Here is a 21,963-nt window from a genome sequence, read left to right as displayed (position 1 = left end):
CAGAAGGTACAGTTTCTGATTCAGTTCCTATTCCCTTTTTAAACACATTTTTTTTTTACTCATATTCACTTGAAAAAAACTGCTATGTACCTTCAACCTATTCAATGTTCTCTCAGACACTTTTAAATACATACATATCTTCAAACCAAAAGCAGCAAGTAATTTTGTATAAAGCGTATTTGCATTAAAGTCTATTTCTTTCTGTGCCTTGGTTATATGTGCCACTGGAGGATTAGTGTCAAGTTCAGGGGATCCAGGCGTAACCTGTATTAAAGGGTTTTTGTTTTGTTTTGTTTTTTGTTTCCCTTTAAGTGCCTCATGTTGTTTTGCAAAGTCCACGTAATTTAATCTAATTATCCTTTCAACAGAAAAACATCCCGATTTTGCCTTATTCCAACAAAAACAGCACTATCTCATCCAACAAAGTAATGCCCCTGAGACATCATACAATAACAAACCAAGATGAACAGGGAAGGAGAAAAACCGAATACTCACAAAGAGAATTAGAAGGCAGTTTTGCACTTCGAAGAGGCTAACCTCTCATTTCTTTTAAACATCCGATCTCGGGACTGTGGGGCTGACTTTAACTTATAGATAATAGAGAATTTCTTAAGCTTGATTAACAATTTTTCAGACAATTTAAAGGTTACAAATGTTAAAAACAAAACAAAACAAAAAAACCCCACACTCCTTTTTCTCTGGCTTTGACAGCTAAAGTTTTATTTCAGAACTGCACATTTATCTGTAATAGTCCAGACTCTAAGATAATGACAGTTAATTAACCCGGCAATAACCGTCGTCTATTTTTCAGAGAATTAAGCACACACCATGAACCACACACCAGACAAAACTCGGTCTTTGAATAGCAGTATACCTAATGCTTCAAATCAGAATTAGATAGAGAGGTGTTCTTTTCAGGAACTGAATGAGAATTGGGCTATTTAAAATAAATTTCATTTATCTGATTGCTTTTTAAATTCGAATAACCCTTTTCTCATAACCTCAACGTAATGTATGCTTACTACCAAAAAATACAGAGAAGCAGAAAGAGAGAAATAAAGAATATTACTCAGGTCCATCCCCCCCAGGGATAAACATGTTGATGACACAGTAGGAAGCCATATGGCACAGGGTCGAAGAGCTCAGTACACACAGCTAGGCTGTGTGCGTTCACACCTAACTCCACCACTCGCCACCTCTGTGCTGAGCTAGTAATTTCATTTCTCCATCCCATCTTCCTCATCTGTAAAATAGAGGAGCAAGGATGTTGTGAAAATTAAATGAAACATATCCTGCAGTGTGTCTTATATATAGCAAGCCTTTTTTTTTTTTAATATTTTTTATTTATTTGACAGACAGAGATCACAAGTAGGCAGACAGGCAGGCAGAGGGGGTGGGGGGGGGGGAAGCAGGCTCTCTGCTAAGCTGAGAGCCTGATGTGGGACTCGATCCCAGGACCCTGAGACCATGACCTGAGCAGAAGGCAGAGGCTTAATTAACCCACTGAGCCACCCAAGCGCCCCTATAGCAAGCCTTTGATGAATATTGATTATTAGTTCAACTTTCTTGATTCTTTTTGTCATAGTGTTTTCAAGTAGGGACATCACTGTTTTTTTGTTTTGTTTTGCTTTTTGTTTTTAAGATTTTATTTATTTATTTGAAAGAGAGCAGGAGCAGGGGGAGGGGCCGAGGCAGAGAGAGAGAGAGAGAAGCAGACGCCCGCTGAGCAGGGAGCCTGATGTGAGGCTCCATCCCAAGACCCAGGGATCATGACCAGAGCTGAGCCAAAGACGCCTACTTAACCCATGGAGTCCAGGCGCCTGGGACATTGATGGTTTTGATTTACATTCGAAAAGGGGACTGAGCGTCTCAGAAGATAGTCCTTTATAATCACAATTATCTTTTTCTTCACATTTCATACTTTTTTTTTTTTTCAAAATCATAGAAGGGGGAAATTGCATATAAAATGATGCTATTTTTAAAATCAAGGCTGGTTTTTAAAGCAAGAGCAATCTTTTATTTCATGAATCAAAATTAATATATCATTTTGCAATTTTCCGTGCAATAATGTTTCAAGCTCTTCCACACATACTGTCTTATTTAATGCTCACACAAGACTCTTTTGAAAGAACAAGACATTAGAATTATCTCCATTTTTTGAACTAACTCTTCCCTTACACTAATAATAGACCATTGTCATTTGCATTTGCCCTTGGAGCCTATATTTAGATTTGGGGAGAAATAAAATTACATGTCTATCTGCTCAATGCTTAAAGCTAAAAATTCCACCTGCTTCTCCTCCTATTTTCCCTATCTTATTTAGAGATATCACCAACCAGGAAGTCAGCCAGACTCTAAACCTGAGTCATGCTATGACTCTGTCTTCACCCTTACATTCCATGAATTACTGAGTCTGTTGGTTATATTTCCTTTTTTTCTTTTTAAGATTTTATTTATATAGGGGCGCCTGCGTGGCCCAGTCGGCTAAGGATCTGGCTTCAGCTTAGGTCATGATCCCAGGGTCCTGGGATTGAGTCCCACATCAGTCTCCTGGCTCAGCAAGAAGTCTACTTCTCCCTCTCCCCCTGCTTGTGCTTTCTTTCTCTTTCTCTCTTGTCAAATAAATGAATAAAATCTTTTTTTAAAAGACTTTTAAAAAATCTTAAAATCTTTTTTAAAAAAGATTTTATTTATTTATTTATTTATTTGAAAGCCAGAGCACATGAGTGCAAGGGCGGCAAGGGGTGGGAGTTGAAGGGGCCAAGGGAGAGGAACAAGCAGGCTCCGCGCTGAGTGAGGAGTCCAATGTGGGGCTTGATCACATGACCCTGAGATCATGACCTGAGCTGAAATCAAAAGTCAGACGCTCAACTGACAGAGCCATCCAGGCGCCCTGGTTATATTTCTTAAATGCATCTGGAAACAACCCCTTACTTTCCATCCATCTTCATTGGCACTGCCTTATTCCAGGTCTGTAGTGTTGCAATCACCTTGGAGCTCACCTCACTGCCTCCAACCTTACTCCCTGATGTCTTCCACAGAGAAAACTCTTTGGCCACCATTACTTCCAGACCTGTGGCATAAGGCTTTTCACGATCCAGCCCCTTCCAAATGAACAAGATACCTATTTACAAACCGTGTACCCAAGTATCAAAGTAATGTTGTGGGGCGCCTGGGTGGCTCAGTGGGTTGGGCCGCTGCCTTCGGCTCAGGTCATGATCTCAGGGTCCTGGGATCGAGTCCCACATCGGGCTCTCTGCTCGGCGGGGAGCCTGCTTCCCCTGCCTCTCTGCCTGCCTCTCTGTCTACTTGTGATCTCTGTCTGTCAAATAAATAAATAAAATCTTAAAAAAAAAAAAACAAAAACAAAGTAATGTTGTGGAATATTCCTCTGTAGTGACTAAAATTCAAATGTCTGCTCTTTAGGGCCCTTTCTTCCTATTAGCAAGGAAACCAGAAAGTTGCAGTGACAAAGGTAAGGTAGTACTTAGTAAGCAGAAGCACTGTATAATCACTAGGGAAATTTCATGCAGACTAGAGCAGATCCCAATACCCTCTCCTTTGTCCACAACAGTGTGCTTTTCTAATGTTCGGAATATAGCATTTGCTTCCACTAGATTATCTCTGCCTCTCAGACTTCATTTGGGAAACATTGAGAAAAATTTATTTTCCAAGCTAATTCCCACCTTTTCATGAAGACTTCTTGTATTTCCACCCAGTTAAAATTATTTCCTGCCCTAGCTGTCCTATCATAGTACTGTGTTCTGTACTGACTATTTCTACTATAGAACTTGTTAATTTTTTTTAGCACTAAAATGATTTATGAAGGTTGCTTTCTGCTAGAAGGCTGCAAGTGAACCACCACTTGGGTCAACCAGATCTGAGATTGAATTCTGATTCCTTCACCTACTCATTGAGTGGCCTTTGTCTAGTCCCTTAACCTCTCTGGACTATATAGCTGCCTTACCCATAAAATATAGACAAGACAGTCCTAGCATCATAGAGTTATTGAGAAGATTCAATGTCAAGCTACATGGAAAGTACTTTGCACAGTACTGGACACATGGAAAACACCCAATAAAGTAGATCTTACTGATCATCTGTTCATTCAGTGTGGCAGTGAGGAATCCTATGCCTAGGATAGGATCCATTATACAGTCTTGTTTTCTACTTAGTGGTTTATCTACTTTGGAAACCAAGAATGTTTTCTCTTTTAAAATATTTTGTCCATTATTTAGGGAGCAGACTTTCTCAGACAACTAGAAATACCCAGTTGGCTTACCTAGGTACCCCCTAACAGACTATAAGTTACTAGAGAAGAGGTGGAAGGTTTTAATTCTTTTTTTTTTTTAAATCTGGAAGGTTTTAATTCTTTTTGAGTCCGCAGCACCTAGAAAATGCCTGGCAAAGACCAGGTAATTAAAGGAAATGTTTACTGAATGAATAAACTTCTAGAAACTATTTATGACACATTTTTTATTTTATCATCTAGACCAGTAGTTCTCAAAATATGCATCCTGGATCTGCAGCACAGACATCACATTGAGTTTGTTAGAAACACACATGAAGTTCTGTGTCTTGATTGGAAACAGATTACAGGAGATTATGCCTATGTCAAACTCATAAACCTGGGGGTGCCTGGGTGGCTCTGTGGGCTCAGCGTCCGACTCTTGATCTTGGCTCAGGTCTTGAACTCAAGGTTGTGAGTTCAATCCTGTTTTGGAGCCTATTTAAAAAAATAAAACAAAGCCTCATCAAACTGTATACTTAAAGACTTTTTTTTTTTTTTAATTTGACAGAGAGACTAGCGAGAGAGGCAACACAAGCAGGGGGAGTGGGAGAGGGAGAAGCACGACTTCCCATGGAAGAGGGAGCCCAATGTGGGGCTCAAGCCCAATGTTATCCCATTATCCCATTATCCCAGGACCCTGGAATAATGACCTGAGCCAAAGGCAGACACTTAATGCCTGAGCCACCCAGGTGTCCAAACTGTATACTTAAGACCAGTGCATTTCACTGTATATAAATGAAGTACCAACAGGAAACTAAAATAAAGTATTGCTATTTTAATTCCTTCTGTATATATCTTATCAGCAGAAGTTTTTTTGCCTATCAATCTTAAGATCTCTACAAGGTCCTTGTGGATCTGATCTCCCACCTACTTTTCTAGACTAAACTGTTATCATCGCTCCTGTCACTTTTTCAGTCCTTCATCAGCAATTACCTTTTAGTTCCCCAAAGGCATATATTCCTATCCCACCCCAGGGCCTTTGCACATGATATTACCACTCCCTAAGAATGTTTCTCTTTCTTCCCTTTCACCTGGTTAGCTCCCATTCTTCTTTCAGCTCTCATTCTTCTGTGTGTTCCTCAAAGAAATCCTCTCAAATCTCATTTCATTATAGGTGTCCATGAAAACTTTTGTAGGGCTGCTGGATACAGTTGTGCAGGATGTTCATCTAAATAAGTTTTCCCAGCTGAAATGTTAGTAGATGAAATCCAATTTTCACTCCACTCACAAAGCCTTGCATATGGAGCAGGGCTGTGTCAGTCTAGAAGGGGTGACTTTTTCTAATTCATCAGAGGCATAGTCAGCTTGCTAAGCTCTGCCTACTCTGGATTTTGTCCAAGGAGACACCTTTTAAAAAATAGCACATGGGCATGATATGGGCTAGCAGCAGTCCTGACCTTATACTTCCCCTTCATAGTATTTATCACAGCTGTAATTTTACATTTATCTGTGTGATTATTTGTTTGTTTTCCCCCACTAGACAGTAAACTCTGTGACAGTAGAAAAGTGTCTGGTTTTGCTTATTAGCAGGTATTCCCCACACTAAGAATAGTGACTGACACATAGTGGGTAATCAGGGTAATCAGTAAATGTCTATTAAATGCATGAGACTTTTGGTGGGGAGGTTAGACAATGTTTATTTTTCATTTCTAATTATATACTTACTTAAATTACAAAGTAAAACAGGTTTATTATAAGAAATTCAAACAACAGAGAAGCATATAAAGACAAAAATAAAACTCTCTTTCCCCACCAGTCCTATTTTTCAGGAATAACTACTGTTAATATTTGACATGCATTCTTTAAGATTTTCTTCTAAGCATATGTAATCAAATTCATTATTTTTTCTTATTTTTTTAAATGCAACCCCACTCTCCTTATTGTTCTGTGACTTGCCTTTTTCACATTTTCATCAATAGTTGGATTTTTTAAACATCATTTTATAAAATGTATTTTGTGGGGTGCCTGGGTGGCTCAGTGGGTTAAAGCCTCTGCCTTCGGCTCAGGTCATGATCTCAGGGTCCTGGGATCGAGCCCCGCATGGGGCTCTCTGCTCAGCAGGGAGCCTGCTTCTTCCCCCTCTCTCTGCCTGCCTCTCTGCCTACTTGTGATCTCTCTCTATCAAATAAATAAATAAAATATTTTAAAGAAATTTTTTTAGAAATGTATTTTGTTACTGTTTTTTAAAATAGGCTCCACACCCAGCATGGAGACCAACTCAGGGTTTGAACTCACGACCCTGAAATGAAGGCCAGAGGTGAGATCAAGAGTCAGACACTTAACCAACTGAGCCACCCAGGCTTCTCGTAGCATCATTTTTTTTTTTTTAACTAGAAAAACAAAGTTATTTTGTTTGGGGGAATAAAAATGATCAGCCAGGAGAGAACAAAATGCATGCATGATCTGAGTGGTCCAGTGAAGAGAGGCACAGGGCAGAGACTTCCTAGTATAGGTTACCATAGTGGTAAATACAGGTGGGGACCCAGACATGCCCAGTCACCTTAGGAAGTTGATGTGTCCTGTTCTCCCCATATCCTCAAAGCCAAAGAGGGACTGCTAGAGCTCAACCTCAAGCTAAGAAGTCCCTGACACTGGGCTCTGGGCTGCCCCCAGAGATGCCTTTCCTGCGCCAGTACAGTGGCCCAGGGAGCAGGTTCCATGGGATCAAGCAGGACAAGGCCATGAAAGGCTACCCCGCCTGCCACATGCCAGCAACGACACTTCCCTTGGGCTTGCTGCATTCCCTCATGAAAAGCACCCAAGTTCCTTTTTCTTTTCCTCCCCTGGTTCCTTCAATTGTCATATTCCTAATGAGAGGTCAGAAATGCTTCCGGAATCTCATTAGCCCCCTGCAAGAAGGGCCAGGTGGGTCTCCTTGCCCCCTGAGTCCTGGAGAGAAGCCAGAAAACAAACCTGTCACCATGTCTGTCTTGCAAGGCAAGAAGATGGGTATGGTCTCAGAGACCCAGGCCCCGGAGAGCCAGAGCAGAACTGTGCCTGCCTTGGGAGGGCCATGTATTTCCTACAGGGAGATCTATGAAGAAACTAAGCAAGAAGATCAAGCCCCTTGCTCTGGGAGATCACAGCATGTTATGCCAAGTTGTCCCCGTCCCTGCACCGCAGAGCACAACCCAAGATGGTGATTTGTCCGGTGGTTCTGGCCTGAAGGTGCTTCCCCAGGCTCACTCTCCTGTCCTCTAGGAAGTTCTTGGAAAATCTCAGTCATGATTATCCTTTCGGTTCTTCTTTTCTGGTAATAAAACCTACGCTCTGTGCAGAAAATTGCAAAATGGCAGGAAGGTACAAGAAAATCTATCAATGACTCATAACCCCATTACCCTAAGATGGCTTCTGAGTATCTTCATGTATCTTTTCTACTGTCTATATGGGTGTGTACATATTTTAACAGGATTAGGGCCAAAGTCTATACAGTGTTGTAATATGCTTTTTTTTTTAAAAGGCAGTTTCCTGTGGGTTTTTTTTTTCAATATGCTTTTTAAATGATTACATAAATTTTTTTTTGCTTTCTTTCCGTCTCATTTAATTTAAATATTAGCCACATTTAACATTTTTATAATTCAGCTTGAACAACAGCCGCATAATTCAGGTAGATGGAAAAGCGAATCGAATCTCTTTGCAACAACGAGCTCTGAAATGGCCCTGGACAATGCTGTACATGACGTGAGCCTCCACTGTGTCTGGTACCTTCTCCTTAAATCGTCTTTGTAGCAGACGTCCTGGCTGCAAGTGTATTCACAGCAAGCATTTTTGCTGTACAACAAGCAGGGAAGCAATTTTGCCATAAAAAATTTAAAGGACTAAAAAAATGGTCGGATGGCAGTTTGGTTTGACAGTTTGGTTTCATTTCTCCATTGACATGCTGCTCTCATCGTCACAGCATGTAAATCTTTTTTTTTTTTACATAAATAATATTAAAGGACCCCATGTATTATGCCAGGTAGAGTACTAGGGACATTAAATATATTGTGAATTAGGTAGTACTATTACCTTATTTCAGAGATGAAGTAACCAAGTATTGGAAATGTTCAGTTTCTGCCCCGGGCCCCACGGGTCCCACGGTTGGGGAGACTGAGCTGACAACCTGCATCTTGGGCGGCTGCTTCCATCTGTACTCTCCTCCTGCCCTTTTCAGTGAACACTCCTAGCTCTCCAGAGGTTCCGCTTTGCTCACTAGTGGCCTTTACTGCCCCCTTCAGGGAGCATTTCTGAAATGCAGGTGCTAGAGATCACCGCTCCACATTCAGCTAGAAGAACCAACCAGTGAAGATGGTGCAAGGAGCCAGAGATCAGAGAACTAGTCTGAGGGTGAATTATCCTAATTTAATGCCTGTATCAGATAATCCTTTTCTACTCAAAGCATTTGGTGCCTTTCTCCAAGACGCAAATCCAGGGAAGCTAGAAACAATTGCCCCAAATCACGCAGCAGCTCAGTGGGAGATGGATTCACCCCTGCCCCCAACAAATCTCTAAGGACTGTGATCCCTCTGTCATGGGCTGCGGGGCATTCATGTCACAGTGCCTCTGGAGATGTCAGAGATTGAAAGATGGCCACCTCTCCACCTGGGTAATTATTCAGAAGTAGAAAACTCTGACCTCTGCCTAAGTCAGATGTCAGCAGACTTCCTCAGTGAAGACCAGGTATCAAATGTTTCAGGCTTCGAGGACCATATAGCTTCTGTCAGCTCTGCTGTTGTGGCACAAAAGAAGCCATAAATAATACGTAACCGACATGGCTGTGTTCCATTAGAATTTTATTTACAAAAATAGGTGGCCGTCAAACATTTGACCCATAAGCAGGGTTAGACTGCTGAAGGGCAGCAAAGGAGAGGAAGGGAAGGATCCCTCCAAAGGACAGGAGTGGAAATCCCTCACCATTTCCGGCAAGGTCAGTCCCGCTGGTTCCCCCTGGGCCTTCAGACCCTCGCTGACAACCTCGGCCAGAGGTTGTCAATTCCCCGAAAAGTACTAGAATTGGTCCACAAAGGGAAAGTCCTGAGAAATTTCTGGAGAATCCGGGGAGTGCGCGGCTGACAAAGGCTCCCCACCAAATGCAGGGCCCACCTGATCAGGTGGAGGCCAGCAGCTCGGGGTGAAAGAATTGACCCGTATGAAGGAGACAGAAGTTTATTGAATATACTGCAAGGGAACACGGGCCAAGCAGCAGAGGAGAGACTGTTGACCAGGTGGTGGGGAGCTTAGTGAAGGGGACAAGGTGAGGAGGTATGGGAATCTATGAATTTTCCTTTTTTTTGTATCTGTGCCCAGGTGTAAGTAACCCATTGGTCAGCTAGGGCTTATGGTTATTTTGAGGCGATTTGCCCAATGGCCTGGTGGTCAGTATGGGCCCTTTTACCATACTCGGGTTTCCATTGCTCACATTGGTTGCCTAAAAGCAGCCTCTACAGCTGTAATTTCTCAACCTCTGCTTTTATGGTTTAAGCCTTCCCCAAAAGCACCTAGATATTGGGTAGGTTATAATTTACATACAATTCACCTACATTTGAGAGCATAAGTTCACTTCCGAGGGGTTGACCTGTTTTTCTTCAGTGGTGTAGGGACACAATCTTTCAACTATTAATATAAAATCTTGGGGAAGTACAGGGAAATCAGAGAATGTTTTGGCTTATATTGGAGTTGGTCAGTATTACTAACAGATGAAAAGGGAAATATTTTACAGATCCATGGGTACCAAAAAAGAGGATGAATCAGACTGAAAGAAAGAAAACATTAGGAAGGAGTGTGAGGAGGAAAAAATGATATTAATATAACCAGGCAGCTCCATTTGGTTTCACATAGCCAACTGAGGCAAGGGGCAGCTTATCCAAATCAGGAAACGAGGGGACTCAACAGCTGTCATTAATAACTGGCATCTCCCTTCAGAGGCTTTAATTGAGGCAAAGATATTAAGATCACATTTGGGACATTTGGAGAGAAGAATGCCAGGTAAGGTACTGATGAGAAGTTGAATTGCAGTCTAGGAATATCTCACACCTGGGGACATGCTCTACACTCCTCATTCCATCTTCCTGACTTCCTTCATTCACCTGCAAAGCTGGGATGAGGTAGCAAAACCCCATCTACCTCCTGGATCTGGAAAGAGAGCCTTGAAGTGTGCTGTTGAGCCTGGGTATGCTGAGGTTATTAACACGTCCAAGAGACAGGAGGAGGGGGACGACCCTCCCTCAGCTGGAAAGTTTTAGAAGACGCATTCTGGGGACAGGATTACACTGAGCCAGGCAAGGTCCCAAGGATTAGGATGTCAGGGCTGACAAGAATCCATGACTCTGATGGCTTTCCTCCAGCCCCGGCACCTTCTTGGGAAGAGCTAGTCTCAAAATGCAGGCAGAAAGTCTGCATGAGGCATTTTTTAATGCTGGAAAAATATTAGGCTTTTTGAAGGCAGGGACTGTGTCTTATTTTTCCCTTTTTAATCCTCACCCCCACACCCAATTACCATAATGTTTTGCACATAAATGGCATTCAGTAAATTCCTCCTGATTGATTTTAAAGTGTTCAAAGAAGCCATATGATGTTCAGTTCATAGAAAACTGGATCTGCAAGCGTATGATTACACAGTGCCTGAGTGATGATGAACAGCTGCTATTTATGAAGCAGAAGAGACAGAAAAAATGTTGAATGAATGAGAAATAGACTTCAACTGAAATGGAAGGATTTAATTTAGCTTTTGAAACTCATTTCCTGATTGGAAGCTTGCATGATACTGGAAGACAACACGAAGGGAGGCTGTTAAGCTTCTTTTCTTTATAAATAAATGATCTTTGAAAGTTTGTCCAAAAAAATGAACCCTTTATTTGAAGGCTAAGGGTATTTCTGCTAGCGTTTTCCATAGTCTAATGAGATAGTTTTGTTTTTTTTTTAATAGGGTTTTTGAAAAGAGAGGGAAGCAAACTGTAGGAGACTCTTAATTATAGAGAACAAACTGGCTTGATGGAGGGTTTTGGGTGGGGGATGAACTAAATGGGTGATGGGCATTAAGGAGGGCATTTGTGATGAGCACTGGGTATTATTTATAAATTCTGCTCCTGAAGCCAAAATTACACTATATGTTAACTAATTAAAATTTAAACAAAAATTTGAAAGAAAAAAACATATTTTTGGCATATGGGGGATAATTTTACAGAAAAGTTGCAAAGATAGCACAGAGACTTCCTGTATACCCCTTACTCAGATTCCCTCTTGTTAACATTTTTATTACTATGGCACGTTCATCAAATAAGTTATAAAAGGGGGCACCTGGGTGGCTCAGTGGGTTAAGCCTCTGCCTTTGGCTCAGGTCATGATCTCTGGGTCCTGGGATCAAGCCCCACATAGGGCTCTCTGCTTAGTGGGGAGCCTGCTTCCTCCTCTCTCTCTGTCTGCCTCTCTGCCTACTTGTGATCTCTCTCTCTCTGTGTCAAATAAATAAAGTCTTAAAAAACAAAAAAAAAAAGAATCCTCCTACCCTGAATGTTTCTTTCTCCTAAGTTTTCATCTACCCTCTTCCTTCCCACAGGGGAGGAAAGCCTTTCCCTCTACTCTCCCAGGTTGGATAGCTGAGTGCATCAAAGATAGTAGAAAAGGTATACAAATTTATTAATTTTTCATATAACATGCACAGGGTCACCACAGGGAACAAAAAGTGAATACCCAAAACTGAGATTTGAGCTTATACCATCTCAGTAGGGGAAGGGGATGGGAGATGTATGTCACACAGGGGAGAGTAAATGATTTTTTTGGGAGATGAATAGGCCCTTACAATCAATGCGAGATCCGACAGTTCATAACAACGTGTGTCTGGATGTGGTGTGACTTCTAGTCTCCTCTTCTGTGGTAAGAGTCAATCTTCTCTGGTTGATGAAACTCCTGGAGAGGGGATTTATGACAGTTGTGCTCTTCTTGGATGATCTGTCTTTAGGCAGTTAAGAGGAGTTCAGAGAAAGGCTTTTGTTCAAGTGACTTTGCTCAAAATAACCAATATAACTCAAAAAGCGTATTGTGGGTGGTACGTCCTTAAGCTCCTTCACCTCCATCTCTGCTCCTTGATTATAAATCGCCACTTGTCCTTGCTGCATTTGGAGTTAAGCCCTATCTCTTTCCTATTGACAATAGTCTTTTTTTGTTTCTTTGTTTTTGGGTTTTTTTTTTTTTTGTAATAGTCTTGATACCTATTACTATAGTCCTAAATAAAGTTACTTACTATTTTAACAAGTATCAGAATAATTTTTTAACGTTGGTAATAACAAGCATTAACTAATTTCCATTTATTCCTGTCTCATCAGAAAAAAGTTTTAAATATTCCTCCAAGTTTTGGGCGCCTGGGTGTTTCAGTGGGTTAAGCCGCTGCCTTCGGCTCAGGTCATGATCTCGGGGTCCTGGGATCGAGTCCCGCATCAGACTCTCTGCTCAGCAGGGAGCCTGCTTTGCTTCCCTTCCTCTCTCTCTGCCTGCCTCTCTGCCTACTTGTGATCTCTCTCTGTCAAATAAGTAAATAAAATCTTAAAAAAAAATAAATATTCCTCCAAGTTTTAATAAAATTCTTTAAAAACATTTTTGCTTTGTTACAGATAACATGCATGCTTAGAGGCATTTTCTTTCCATGTATGTCCTTTATTCAGATGTTGAACAACTGTCCTAATTTTATGACCAGAATTTGACTCCCATTTTCTAGCTCCCACAGATCCCAGACACACAGAGTAATATAGGTTGGAAATGCTTTAGTTAACTATCCTGTAATTGTAGAGCAAAATTTCACAATCTTCTTGATAGGGGAAGTTTGTCTCTGCACATGAATATATCATACTAAGTACATGTTAATTTCTCAGTGGCTGACTCCATACCAGTCTCATATCTTTCTCACCAACTGAGGAATGTCTGGCACATTAGAAGAGTTCAATAAATAACTGCAATTATTATTAAGACCTGAACTTTTAATTTTTTTCAACTTCCTTATTTTTCCCGAGTCTGCATTGCAGAGACCTCTTATTCTGCCCTTCCTTTGATTTACCTTCCTTTTTTTCATTCTCAACTGAGTTCTCTCCTGGTTTCCAAAAGAAAAGTGACTTGCAATCTGCAGATAATGAAACTGATAGTCTCCCTCTTAAGGCATCATGCAGAAGTAATTCAAGTACACGTAATTTTATTGGATGGGGCGCTCTATCAGGTTATACATTGGGTGATGAGGTCTAACTGAAAAAATTTGTTATCAAGTAGGTGTTCGAGAAATGTCAGGTCGCTTCCAATTTCCTCATCTTTACATAAGAGGACAATGAAGCCCAGGAAGTAGTCATAACTAAGATCTACCAAAGAGGGGATGAGGGCCTGGCTTTTATTTCTTGTCATGGTTCTCCTTTTCCTGCTTACTATGGGACTTATGAACCATCTAACAAACCTACAAGGTTCGCCAGTATTACTTGACACCTGTTAGGCGCACAGATATAGTTAACAGAAACAAGTATTTTGGTGAAGTCTAACAGTTTTGTTTGCCTTTCCCTAAAATTTTATTGCATCTGCTATGTCCCCAAATCCTGTCCGTTGTTTAAGCCTCACATTCTTATACAAAGTTGGAGCTAACCATTGATTTTTAGGCCATGACATTGTTCAGCGCCGTGACCATGTTTTTTTTTTTTTTTTTTTTTTTTTTTTTGACAGAGAGAGAGAGATCACAAGTAGGCAGAGAGAGGAGGAAGCAGGCTCACCGCTGAGCAGAGAGCCCGATGCGGGGCTCGATCCCAGAACCCTGAGATCATGACCGAGCCGAAGGCAGAGGCTTAACTCACTGAGCCACCCAGGTGCCCCCGTGACCATGTTTTTAACAGTTAAAACGAGCACTTTGGGCCGCAACTCATTGGAGTCTAAAATGCTAACTGCAGGATATTCCTATATTAAATGATACTCAATATTGGCACAACGGGGTGAGAATAATCATTGATTGAAATAAATATTCACCATATTAAATTCCCACCACGAATTTAGAACGAGTCCAGACGCTATGACTCGGCCGTGCTTAGAAATCCATCCCGGGCTACGGAAACCCGGTGGAAGACTACCTGGTTCAGCAAACAAGATTTCGAGGAGGAGGGGCACGGGGAGGCGGGTCTGGACGACCCAGCGCGAGAATACGCCCCGGCGCATGCGCACGTCTTAACTGGCAACTTCCATTTCCTAGATGGGGGAGGCAGGTGAGAGGCACTCTCCAGTTTTCGAACGCCTTGTCACAACGAAACACTAGATCTTCAGCAGTTCCAATGACTAATGTGAGAGTGTTGTTCTCCGAGTTCAAGATTAAAGACACTTGGCATACGTCGCTAAAGCAAGAGGTGACTTCTCGTATCTTCCCCCATCCCCTGGGACATCGGTGGTCTAGTCCATTCCACAGACTTTCGAGTCCTTGCAGCGGGTCGGGGATCGAAGGATTGGGCCGATTGCGGCTGAAACGTCTTTGGAAGGAGGAAGGGGGTGAGGGGGCATCCCTTTGAGTTCCGCCTCTTTATCGAGACGGCAGTAGGGAAAGGGGACGTGCGAAATACTGCTCTTGATACCTAACGGATCTCACCTCTCCGTGCAAACTGCCGGGAGGGCGGCGGGAAAAGGGCAAGACGGGAGCAGGGAAAGGGAAAGAGCCAGGAAGCTGCGCGGGAGGGCGCGCACGCGCGCCCCTTTTTCAGCAGTGTGGCGGGGTCGCACGCACGCCCGCCTCGGCGGCTGGGCGCGGTTTGCGACAGTGGGGGGAGCGGTGGAGGTGGCGGCGGCAGCGGCAACTTTGCGGCAGGCTCCGGCCGGGCTTGCTTGACGGCGGTGTGGCGGAGGCCCCGCCCTAGGCGGCAGGAACCTGGAGGGAGGCGGAGGAATATGTCCGAGAGGGAAGTGTCGACAGCGCCGGCGGGAACAGACATGCCTGCGGCCAAGAAGCAGAAACTGAGTAGCGACGAGAACAGCAATCCGGACCTCTCTGGAGACGAGAATGTGAGTGCAGCCCAGAGCAGTGCGGACGGGACTCTGGAATGAAAGTTTTAAATTCTTTTTAAAACTCGGCGTGGGGGCGGGCGGGCTGCTGTGGGGGGGAGGGAGAGGTGTCACCGTCAGGAAAACGCGGGCGTGGAGGAGAAAATCGAACTTGTCTCTATGGGGATTTTGAGCAGGGGCCGAGAGCAAGTAGAAACTTGGCGAAGGAGAGTGGTTTTAGAGAGAGCGTGATAGGCGGAGGGTTTGAAGGGGTCCGCTGTGAGATCCTTTTGCGTGGTTGGGCCTTTGGGAGATTTTGGGGAGAGTGCGGATCTGAGATTCCAGTAGTTTAAAAGGCAAGTTAGAAGTTTTTCTGAGAAAGTTGGAAGGAGGAGCCAGCGTGAGTTAGCGACTCTTAAGAAATTTAGGGTTTGTGTCACTTTTCGACCCTTACAGACTCTTCAGGATGGAAAGAGCAGTTAGATCTTCGGCTTAGGGGGTTTGGGTGACTCTTCTAAAGGTGGGCTTTTATGTCTGCTCCTGTCCTGCGGGTGGAGTTGGGGTATGCCTGACAGACGGCTTTTCTTCCGAAGGAGCTGAATTGAAAAGGGTCGTCTTATGAGTCGGAGGGGGAAACCACCTTTGATGTAATAAGAGTCGGTTACTATTTTTAAAGTTTTTACTAAAATGAAGAGGATGACTTGGAAGATTCAAGCAACAGTGGTAAAAACGATGTCTTTAGGTGTGGGCTCGTGGCTTTGCAAATGTAAGGCTTTTGGAATCAGATATTTTTTTAAAAATACTCTGAAATAGATCTCGGTAATCATCTAGTGTTTAGGTAAGTTGCCAGTAATAAATGAAGCGACGTTAATTTTCAGTTTTAAGTTTATATCAAATAAGGTCAGCGAAGTGTCTTGGCAATTCACTCAAAAGTTATCCAAATGTGAACCTCCTGTGATATCTGAATATATTTTTTAAATCTTTATAAAGTGTTGTTGTTGGAGGGTGATGTGTCAGTTTTTCATTTTCTCAGTTGGGCTAGTTTTAGGAATAAATGCTATCTTACACTACATCATTACTTCACTAACAAGCATATAGAGAGAGTGGTGTCATAATCAAAATTTTCACTGAAGAGATGGGAAAGAATTTTTGTAGACAGGAGAAAGATATTCGGGGGCTTGTCAGTTTTTGGGATTTGGACTTGAAGTTTCTGGAAAGTTTAGGTGTTGAACGTTACTTTAAACCTTTTTCCGGGGGCTCTGGGTGGCTCAGTGGGTTAAGCCTCTGCGGTAGGTCAGGGTGTGATCTCAGGGTCCTGGGAGCTAGTGCTGCAGGGCTCCCTGCTCAGCAGGGAACCTGCTTCCCTCTCCCTCTGCCTGCCTCCCTGCCTACTTGTGATCTCTCTCTCTGTCAAATAAATTTTAAAAATCTTAAAAAAATAAAAACATAAAAATAAGTTTTTCTGGTTTGTGCTTCCCAATCTATACTTTCTAACGTTTTTGATCCTCTTCATTTCAGTCCTTGGAGCCTGTTTTATTTCTGCTTCTTAGAAATATTTTATGGGCGCTTGGGTGGCACAGTCTTTAAAAATCTGCCTTTGGCTGGGGTTATGATCCCAGGGTCCTGGGAGCTAGTGCTGCAGGGCTCCCTGCTCAGCAGGGAGTCTGCTTCTCCTTCTCCCCCTGCCTGCACCCCCTTGCTCGTGGGCGCACTCTCTGTCAAATAAAGAAATAAAATAAAATCTTAAAAAACATAAAATAAAAATAGAAGTTTTTCTTTGCAGATTAGGTTAGCGGTTAGGAGTACAGATTGGATCCACATGTTAGGTTAAAATTCCCATTCTACTCCTTACTGGTTGCCTGACCTTGAGCAAGGTGCTTGATCTAGTTTCCTTAATTTCTTAGAAATGGGGATAATAATGGTATTTACCTCAAATAGTATTTGTGAGGACTAAATGAAATAATACAGGACTAAATGAAATAATACAGGTAAAATAATACAGGTAAATAATACAGGTAAAATAATACAGGTAAAAGAGTCTCCGCCCCAGAAATACTATACAAGAGTTATTTATGCGATCTGAAGAGAAATTACTGTGAAGACTTCTGCTTCTGGCCCCAGCACATACTAAATAAATAATCAAGCAGAAATGTAATGAAAATGTCAATCATCTATTTAGACTGAGGAAGATTTCAGGGGACCAAATAAATGGAAAGCCTTTTTGGTAGACCCTTAAGGAGGATATATTCTTTGCATTCTGAAGCTACTGAGAAACAGTAGATGAAGCCTTTATTTTTGGTTCTCTCATTTAGGTAGAGACTTAAGCCTTTTAGTGCCTTGACCACCTCAATGAATCTTGGGTAGCCTTCTCAGAACAACATTTTTAAATTCATAAAATATAATGTATAAAGTTACAAACAAAATAATAAAATTATGAAATATGTTATAAAAAATTCTCAAAACAAATTTAAGATTTGTTTTAATAGAGTGCTTTAATAATAAAATGGTCAAGTGCTAATTTGTACATCCAGCATGGGCCTCAAACTCAAAGGCTGGAGATAAAAAGTTCTATGTTTCTCAGACCCAGCCAGCCAGTGCTTCTGTATTAGCACATTAAGTAACTAGATCTAGGAGGGGGTCTGGTAGTAATGATGGACATAAGGCAGTTTTCTGAGATCTGCATCTAATAGAATATATGAAAATACTTGATTTCCGTGATGAGAAAGTGACAGCTACAGTAGTAGTCTCATGTATATTACCTTTATTTAATAGAAGGAAATGTTAAATTTCAGTTAAAGATGGTGAAAATTAAGTGGGTTTGTGTGGCCATTTAAATTCACAGGCCCTCAGAATTCCACCCAAAGATCCCAGATCGAGGACTTAGGTTAGAAGGAAGCAGTAAGGAAAGATAGTAGAGAACTCTAGGAAAATGAGTTCAGAGAAAGCTAAACGGGCAGTGTGGTCTTTCTCTTGAGGGAACTGAATAGTGATGAGAAGGCCAAAAGCAAGTGAGGAAAGAACGTGGTATTTGAGTTGGGAATTAAGGTAATCTGAGCAGTTCCTACTATGTATATGAATCAAAGAATTGAAAGGACATATTTTAAGTTTTTTGTATGTGTATATGCCATTTTATTGAATTTTTAAAAGGTCTCATGACTTGCAGAGTATGTAGCTTCTATAAGAGTATTAATGGTTGCCTAGTAGAGGGCTGAATCTGAAGACTTAGACTTTGCTTAAGTAACCCATGGCAAGATTAAGGGACAAATTACTCTCCCTGTTTGCTTGTTTGGCCAATGAAGATGGTAGTGCCATTTCATCATTCTGTACCTTGAGAAGGGGCCATGGTGGAAGTCAGCCTGTACACAGATACTCAGCAAAGGTTTGATTTTAATTTAAAGATAAAGTTAAAGCGTTGTGACTGCATTGCATTTCCATTTGATTCTTTCGTGATTTCCTTTGGAGGAGATGGGTAAGTGGTCAGAGTTAAAAAACAAAACAGTGTTTTTTGCGTTTCCTTGGTTAGCAATTGTATTTTGTGCCAGAAAGTAAAGAAGCTGGTGAAATAAATGTCAGTTTTATCATTTTACCTTTCTAGTGTTAAAGGACAGTTTCAGAGAAAGGTAAGTAAAAGAGGTTAAATTTTTATTTTACACTCATATGAGGGAACGGGCACGTGTGAGTCAAACAATGTACATTTATACATTAAAGGAACGTAGAGGTGAAATTGCAGATGGAGACCAAAGTTTTTTCCATTGTGGAAGGGAAGACATTTTAAGCCTCTACCTTTGGAGACAGAATTTACACAACTGTCAGTTACTCACAGTATAACAAGAGTTATAAAATTGTTCAAAGGCAATTGAAGAAGGGCTGGAATCTGTAATGTGGAAAGGTGTGCATAAGATTAGTGCATAGTTTTTCACTGAAAGACGGTTACATTTCTACACTGGGTGTTAACTGTGTGAAACTGTGAAGAGGGCAAGAAAGAGATATAAACCATGATTTCAGTCTAGGAACTGAACTTTTAGAATTTTACATTTTCAAATGTCTGATTATATTTACATTAAATTACAGTTCAGATATTGAGCACCTGCTATGTATTATCTATCTGGTTTTTTCATCCTAATTGATAATATTGGAGAATAACAATTACAGTTTTTTAAAAGGTAGGAACCATTTGAAATTTTGAAAATCACCCCAAGAACAGTTGTGTAATACCAGACTGTTTTAGGGAATTTGTATGAATTTTTTATATGCTTTTTGAACACTCCAGGTAATTTTTTACCTTCTGTAAACATCAAACTAGGAAGCGGTCATTTAAGAAATAGCCCCTAAAGCTGTGTTTCCTAGACTTGTTCTAATATATATTAACAGGCATTCCATGAAAAAGCCTTCCTCCTGGAATGAATTTAGGAACTATTGCCTTAAGGCGATAGGTTTAAATAATCTCTTTATTCCAGAGAACACATTGGAATATGTAATCAAAGGAGGTAGTTAAATCTTAAATTAGAGGGCCAAGAATGTATTTTGTGGACTGGAGATAGGGTATAAATTAAGTGAATTTTCATGGTTTCCTGCAGTTGTTTCTACATTTGAAAGGATTTTACTTTAATTATGGAGAGTTTCTGGAATTCTATATAAGTATCATTATTACATAAGAGCTGTGAGGCAAATGTCACTTGTAAATAGCACAGAATATGTAGAATTTTTTAAAAATTCTAAATGGTTTGTATTCTAATTAAGCGGAGTTTGAACAATAACAGGATTTTCAGAAACTACATCTAAAATAAGAAGCACCAGCATTCCGTCATCCTAAGAGGCCCATTAACCGCTGTACTCCAAGCTGAGCATCTGTCAAATGAATTACGAAGACATGTAGTTCAGTCAGATTTAGGAGTCACAGCTTTGGTTTGAATCCCAGCAGCTCTAAGTAGCAAGAGACCACTTAACGCTCTCTAAACAACACTTCCTTATCTAACAGTACCTTCTGTGAAGAGCTGTAAAGATGAAATAAGCCAGTGTGCTAAGGTGGCTGGCATAGACCAGTGCTTTGTTATTAAACATTCTTGCCAATATTCTGATTAGCTTTTTCGACTGTATTGTTGCTGAAATAACACAAGTCCATAAATCCTAATGTTTAGCTGGTTTGCTTTTTATCCTGTTTGGAGACAGGAATATATTTTTCCATTTCTTGCAGAATTTATTAATCACTACTTTAAGGTCAGTCAGCAGCTGCCCAGCACAAAGTCATTTTCTGCTACATACAGTGTTTTGTTTCATGGAATTTTTCCTGATTTATTGCTTACAGGACGATGCGGTCAGTATAGAAAGTGGCACAAACACTGAACGCCCTGATACACCTACAAATACACCAAATGCTCCTGGAAGGAAAAGTTGGGGGAAGGGAAAATGGAAGTCCAAGAAATGCAAATATTCTTTCAAGTGTGTAAATAGTCTCAAGGTATGTGCAGAAAGATCCTGTGGGCTGAATGCCAGGCTTCAGAATTATTTCTCAGTGGTAAACATTTTATGCTCAGATATTTTGTCACATTGAAAATACTTTAAAATTAGAGTACTTTGAAAGTTGTTTTGTTTTGTAGCATAGACTAATTTCAGTGGGTAATGCCTAGTACTACAGACTAGGTTTTCTTTATATTCTGCATTCAGAAAAAAAGATTTGGGCTATGTTATTCTACCTATTTTGATAAAACTTTAAAAACAAAGCCACTTCCTGATACCTCTTCATAATAAGAACTGAATGTGACCCATTAACTTTCAGTCAGCATAAATTGAAACAGATGTCCTTGTGCAGTTTTTAAATATTTTATCCTTATCATTTGTGTTACTTGAAATTGTTTTCAAAGGAAAAGGTATACATTAACATTTTCTTACTATTCAGTATTTGGGCAAGGCAAGGTTTTGGAGTTATTTAAATTACTACTTCCTCAATAGCATTTTTATTTTAAGAAGGATTAGTGATATTTATTCAAAATATTTTCCTTTACATATTATGTATTTTCTGTTTTTTTAATTTGGGAGTATTTTTCTTAAACTGAGCAAAAGTATGCATTGCATTATTTTATACATATGTAAGTTAGAATCTTTTATAAGTATCTGAATATACTTTAGGTAAAGTATTCAGAAAGCATTAGAAGCTCTGGCTGTATGGAAATTATTTTCCTGTCTGTGTAGCAAAATGCATTGCTCAGTGTGCCAAATTAAATTCTCTTAAAAGGAGGGAAATAAATCTTAGTATATTTAAAAAAAAAAAAAAGCAGTGTCCATTATAGTTTTATGTTAATATTTAGTTATTTTCACCTGTTTTTTAGGTAATATACTTGTGAGGTGTTGGTTTTAACTGTTTAAATAATTTGATTAAGTATTTCAGAAGCCTAAAGCTGTGGCTTTTCAAAGGATAAAAAATCAAAGTTTTACATTTTAAAAGTGAATGTGAAAGTTAATGTTCAGTGCCAGGAGATTGCCAGTAAAATTCTAAGGCCGAAAAAATAACTTTGAATAAAGTGAATACTGTTGACCCTTGAACAACTTGAAGGTGCCACCACCCCCCACTCCTGTGCAGCTGAAAATCCAAGTTTAACTTTTGATTCCCCAGAACCTAACTACTAATAACCTCCTGTTGATCCAGAAGTCAGTAACATACCTTACCAATAACATAAAGTCGGTTAACACATGTTTTGTGTGTTGTATATATT

At 40.7% G+C, this 21,963-nt stretch overlaps 1 protein-coding gene across 1 annotated transcript in view; it reads left to right on the top strand.

The window, feature by feature from the left end:
* The first annotated feature begins 15,141 nt into the window (after positions 1–15,141).
* Positions 15,142–21,963, top strand: part of EED (embryonic ectoderm development) — a 29,278-nt gene continuing 22,456 nt past the window's right edge. Inside the window, 2 exon segments of the mRNA XM_047692445.1 lie at positions 15,142–15,274; positions 20,559–20,711. Coding sequence (XP_047548401.1) covers positions 15,161–15,274; positions 20,559–20,711 — 267 coding nt within the window. The 5' untranslated portion in view covers positions 15,142–15,160.

This window comes from Lutra lutra, chromosome 10 (genome assembly GCF_902655055.1).
Source record: "Lutra lutra chromosome 10, mLutLut1.2, whole genome shotgun sequence".
Lineage (NCBI taxonomy): Eukaryota > Metazoa > Chordata > Mammalia > Carnivora > Mustelidae > Lutra > Lutra lutra.
The sequence above is the reverse complement of the archived record's forward strand: the minus strand, read 5'-3'. Positions and strand labels throughout refer to the sequence as shown.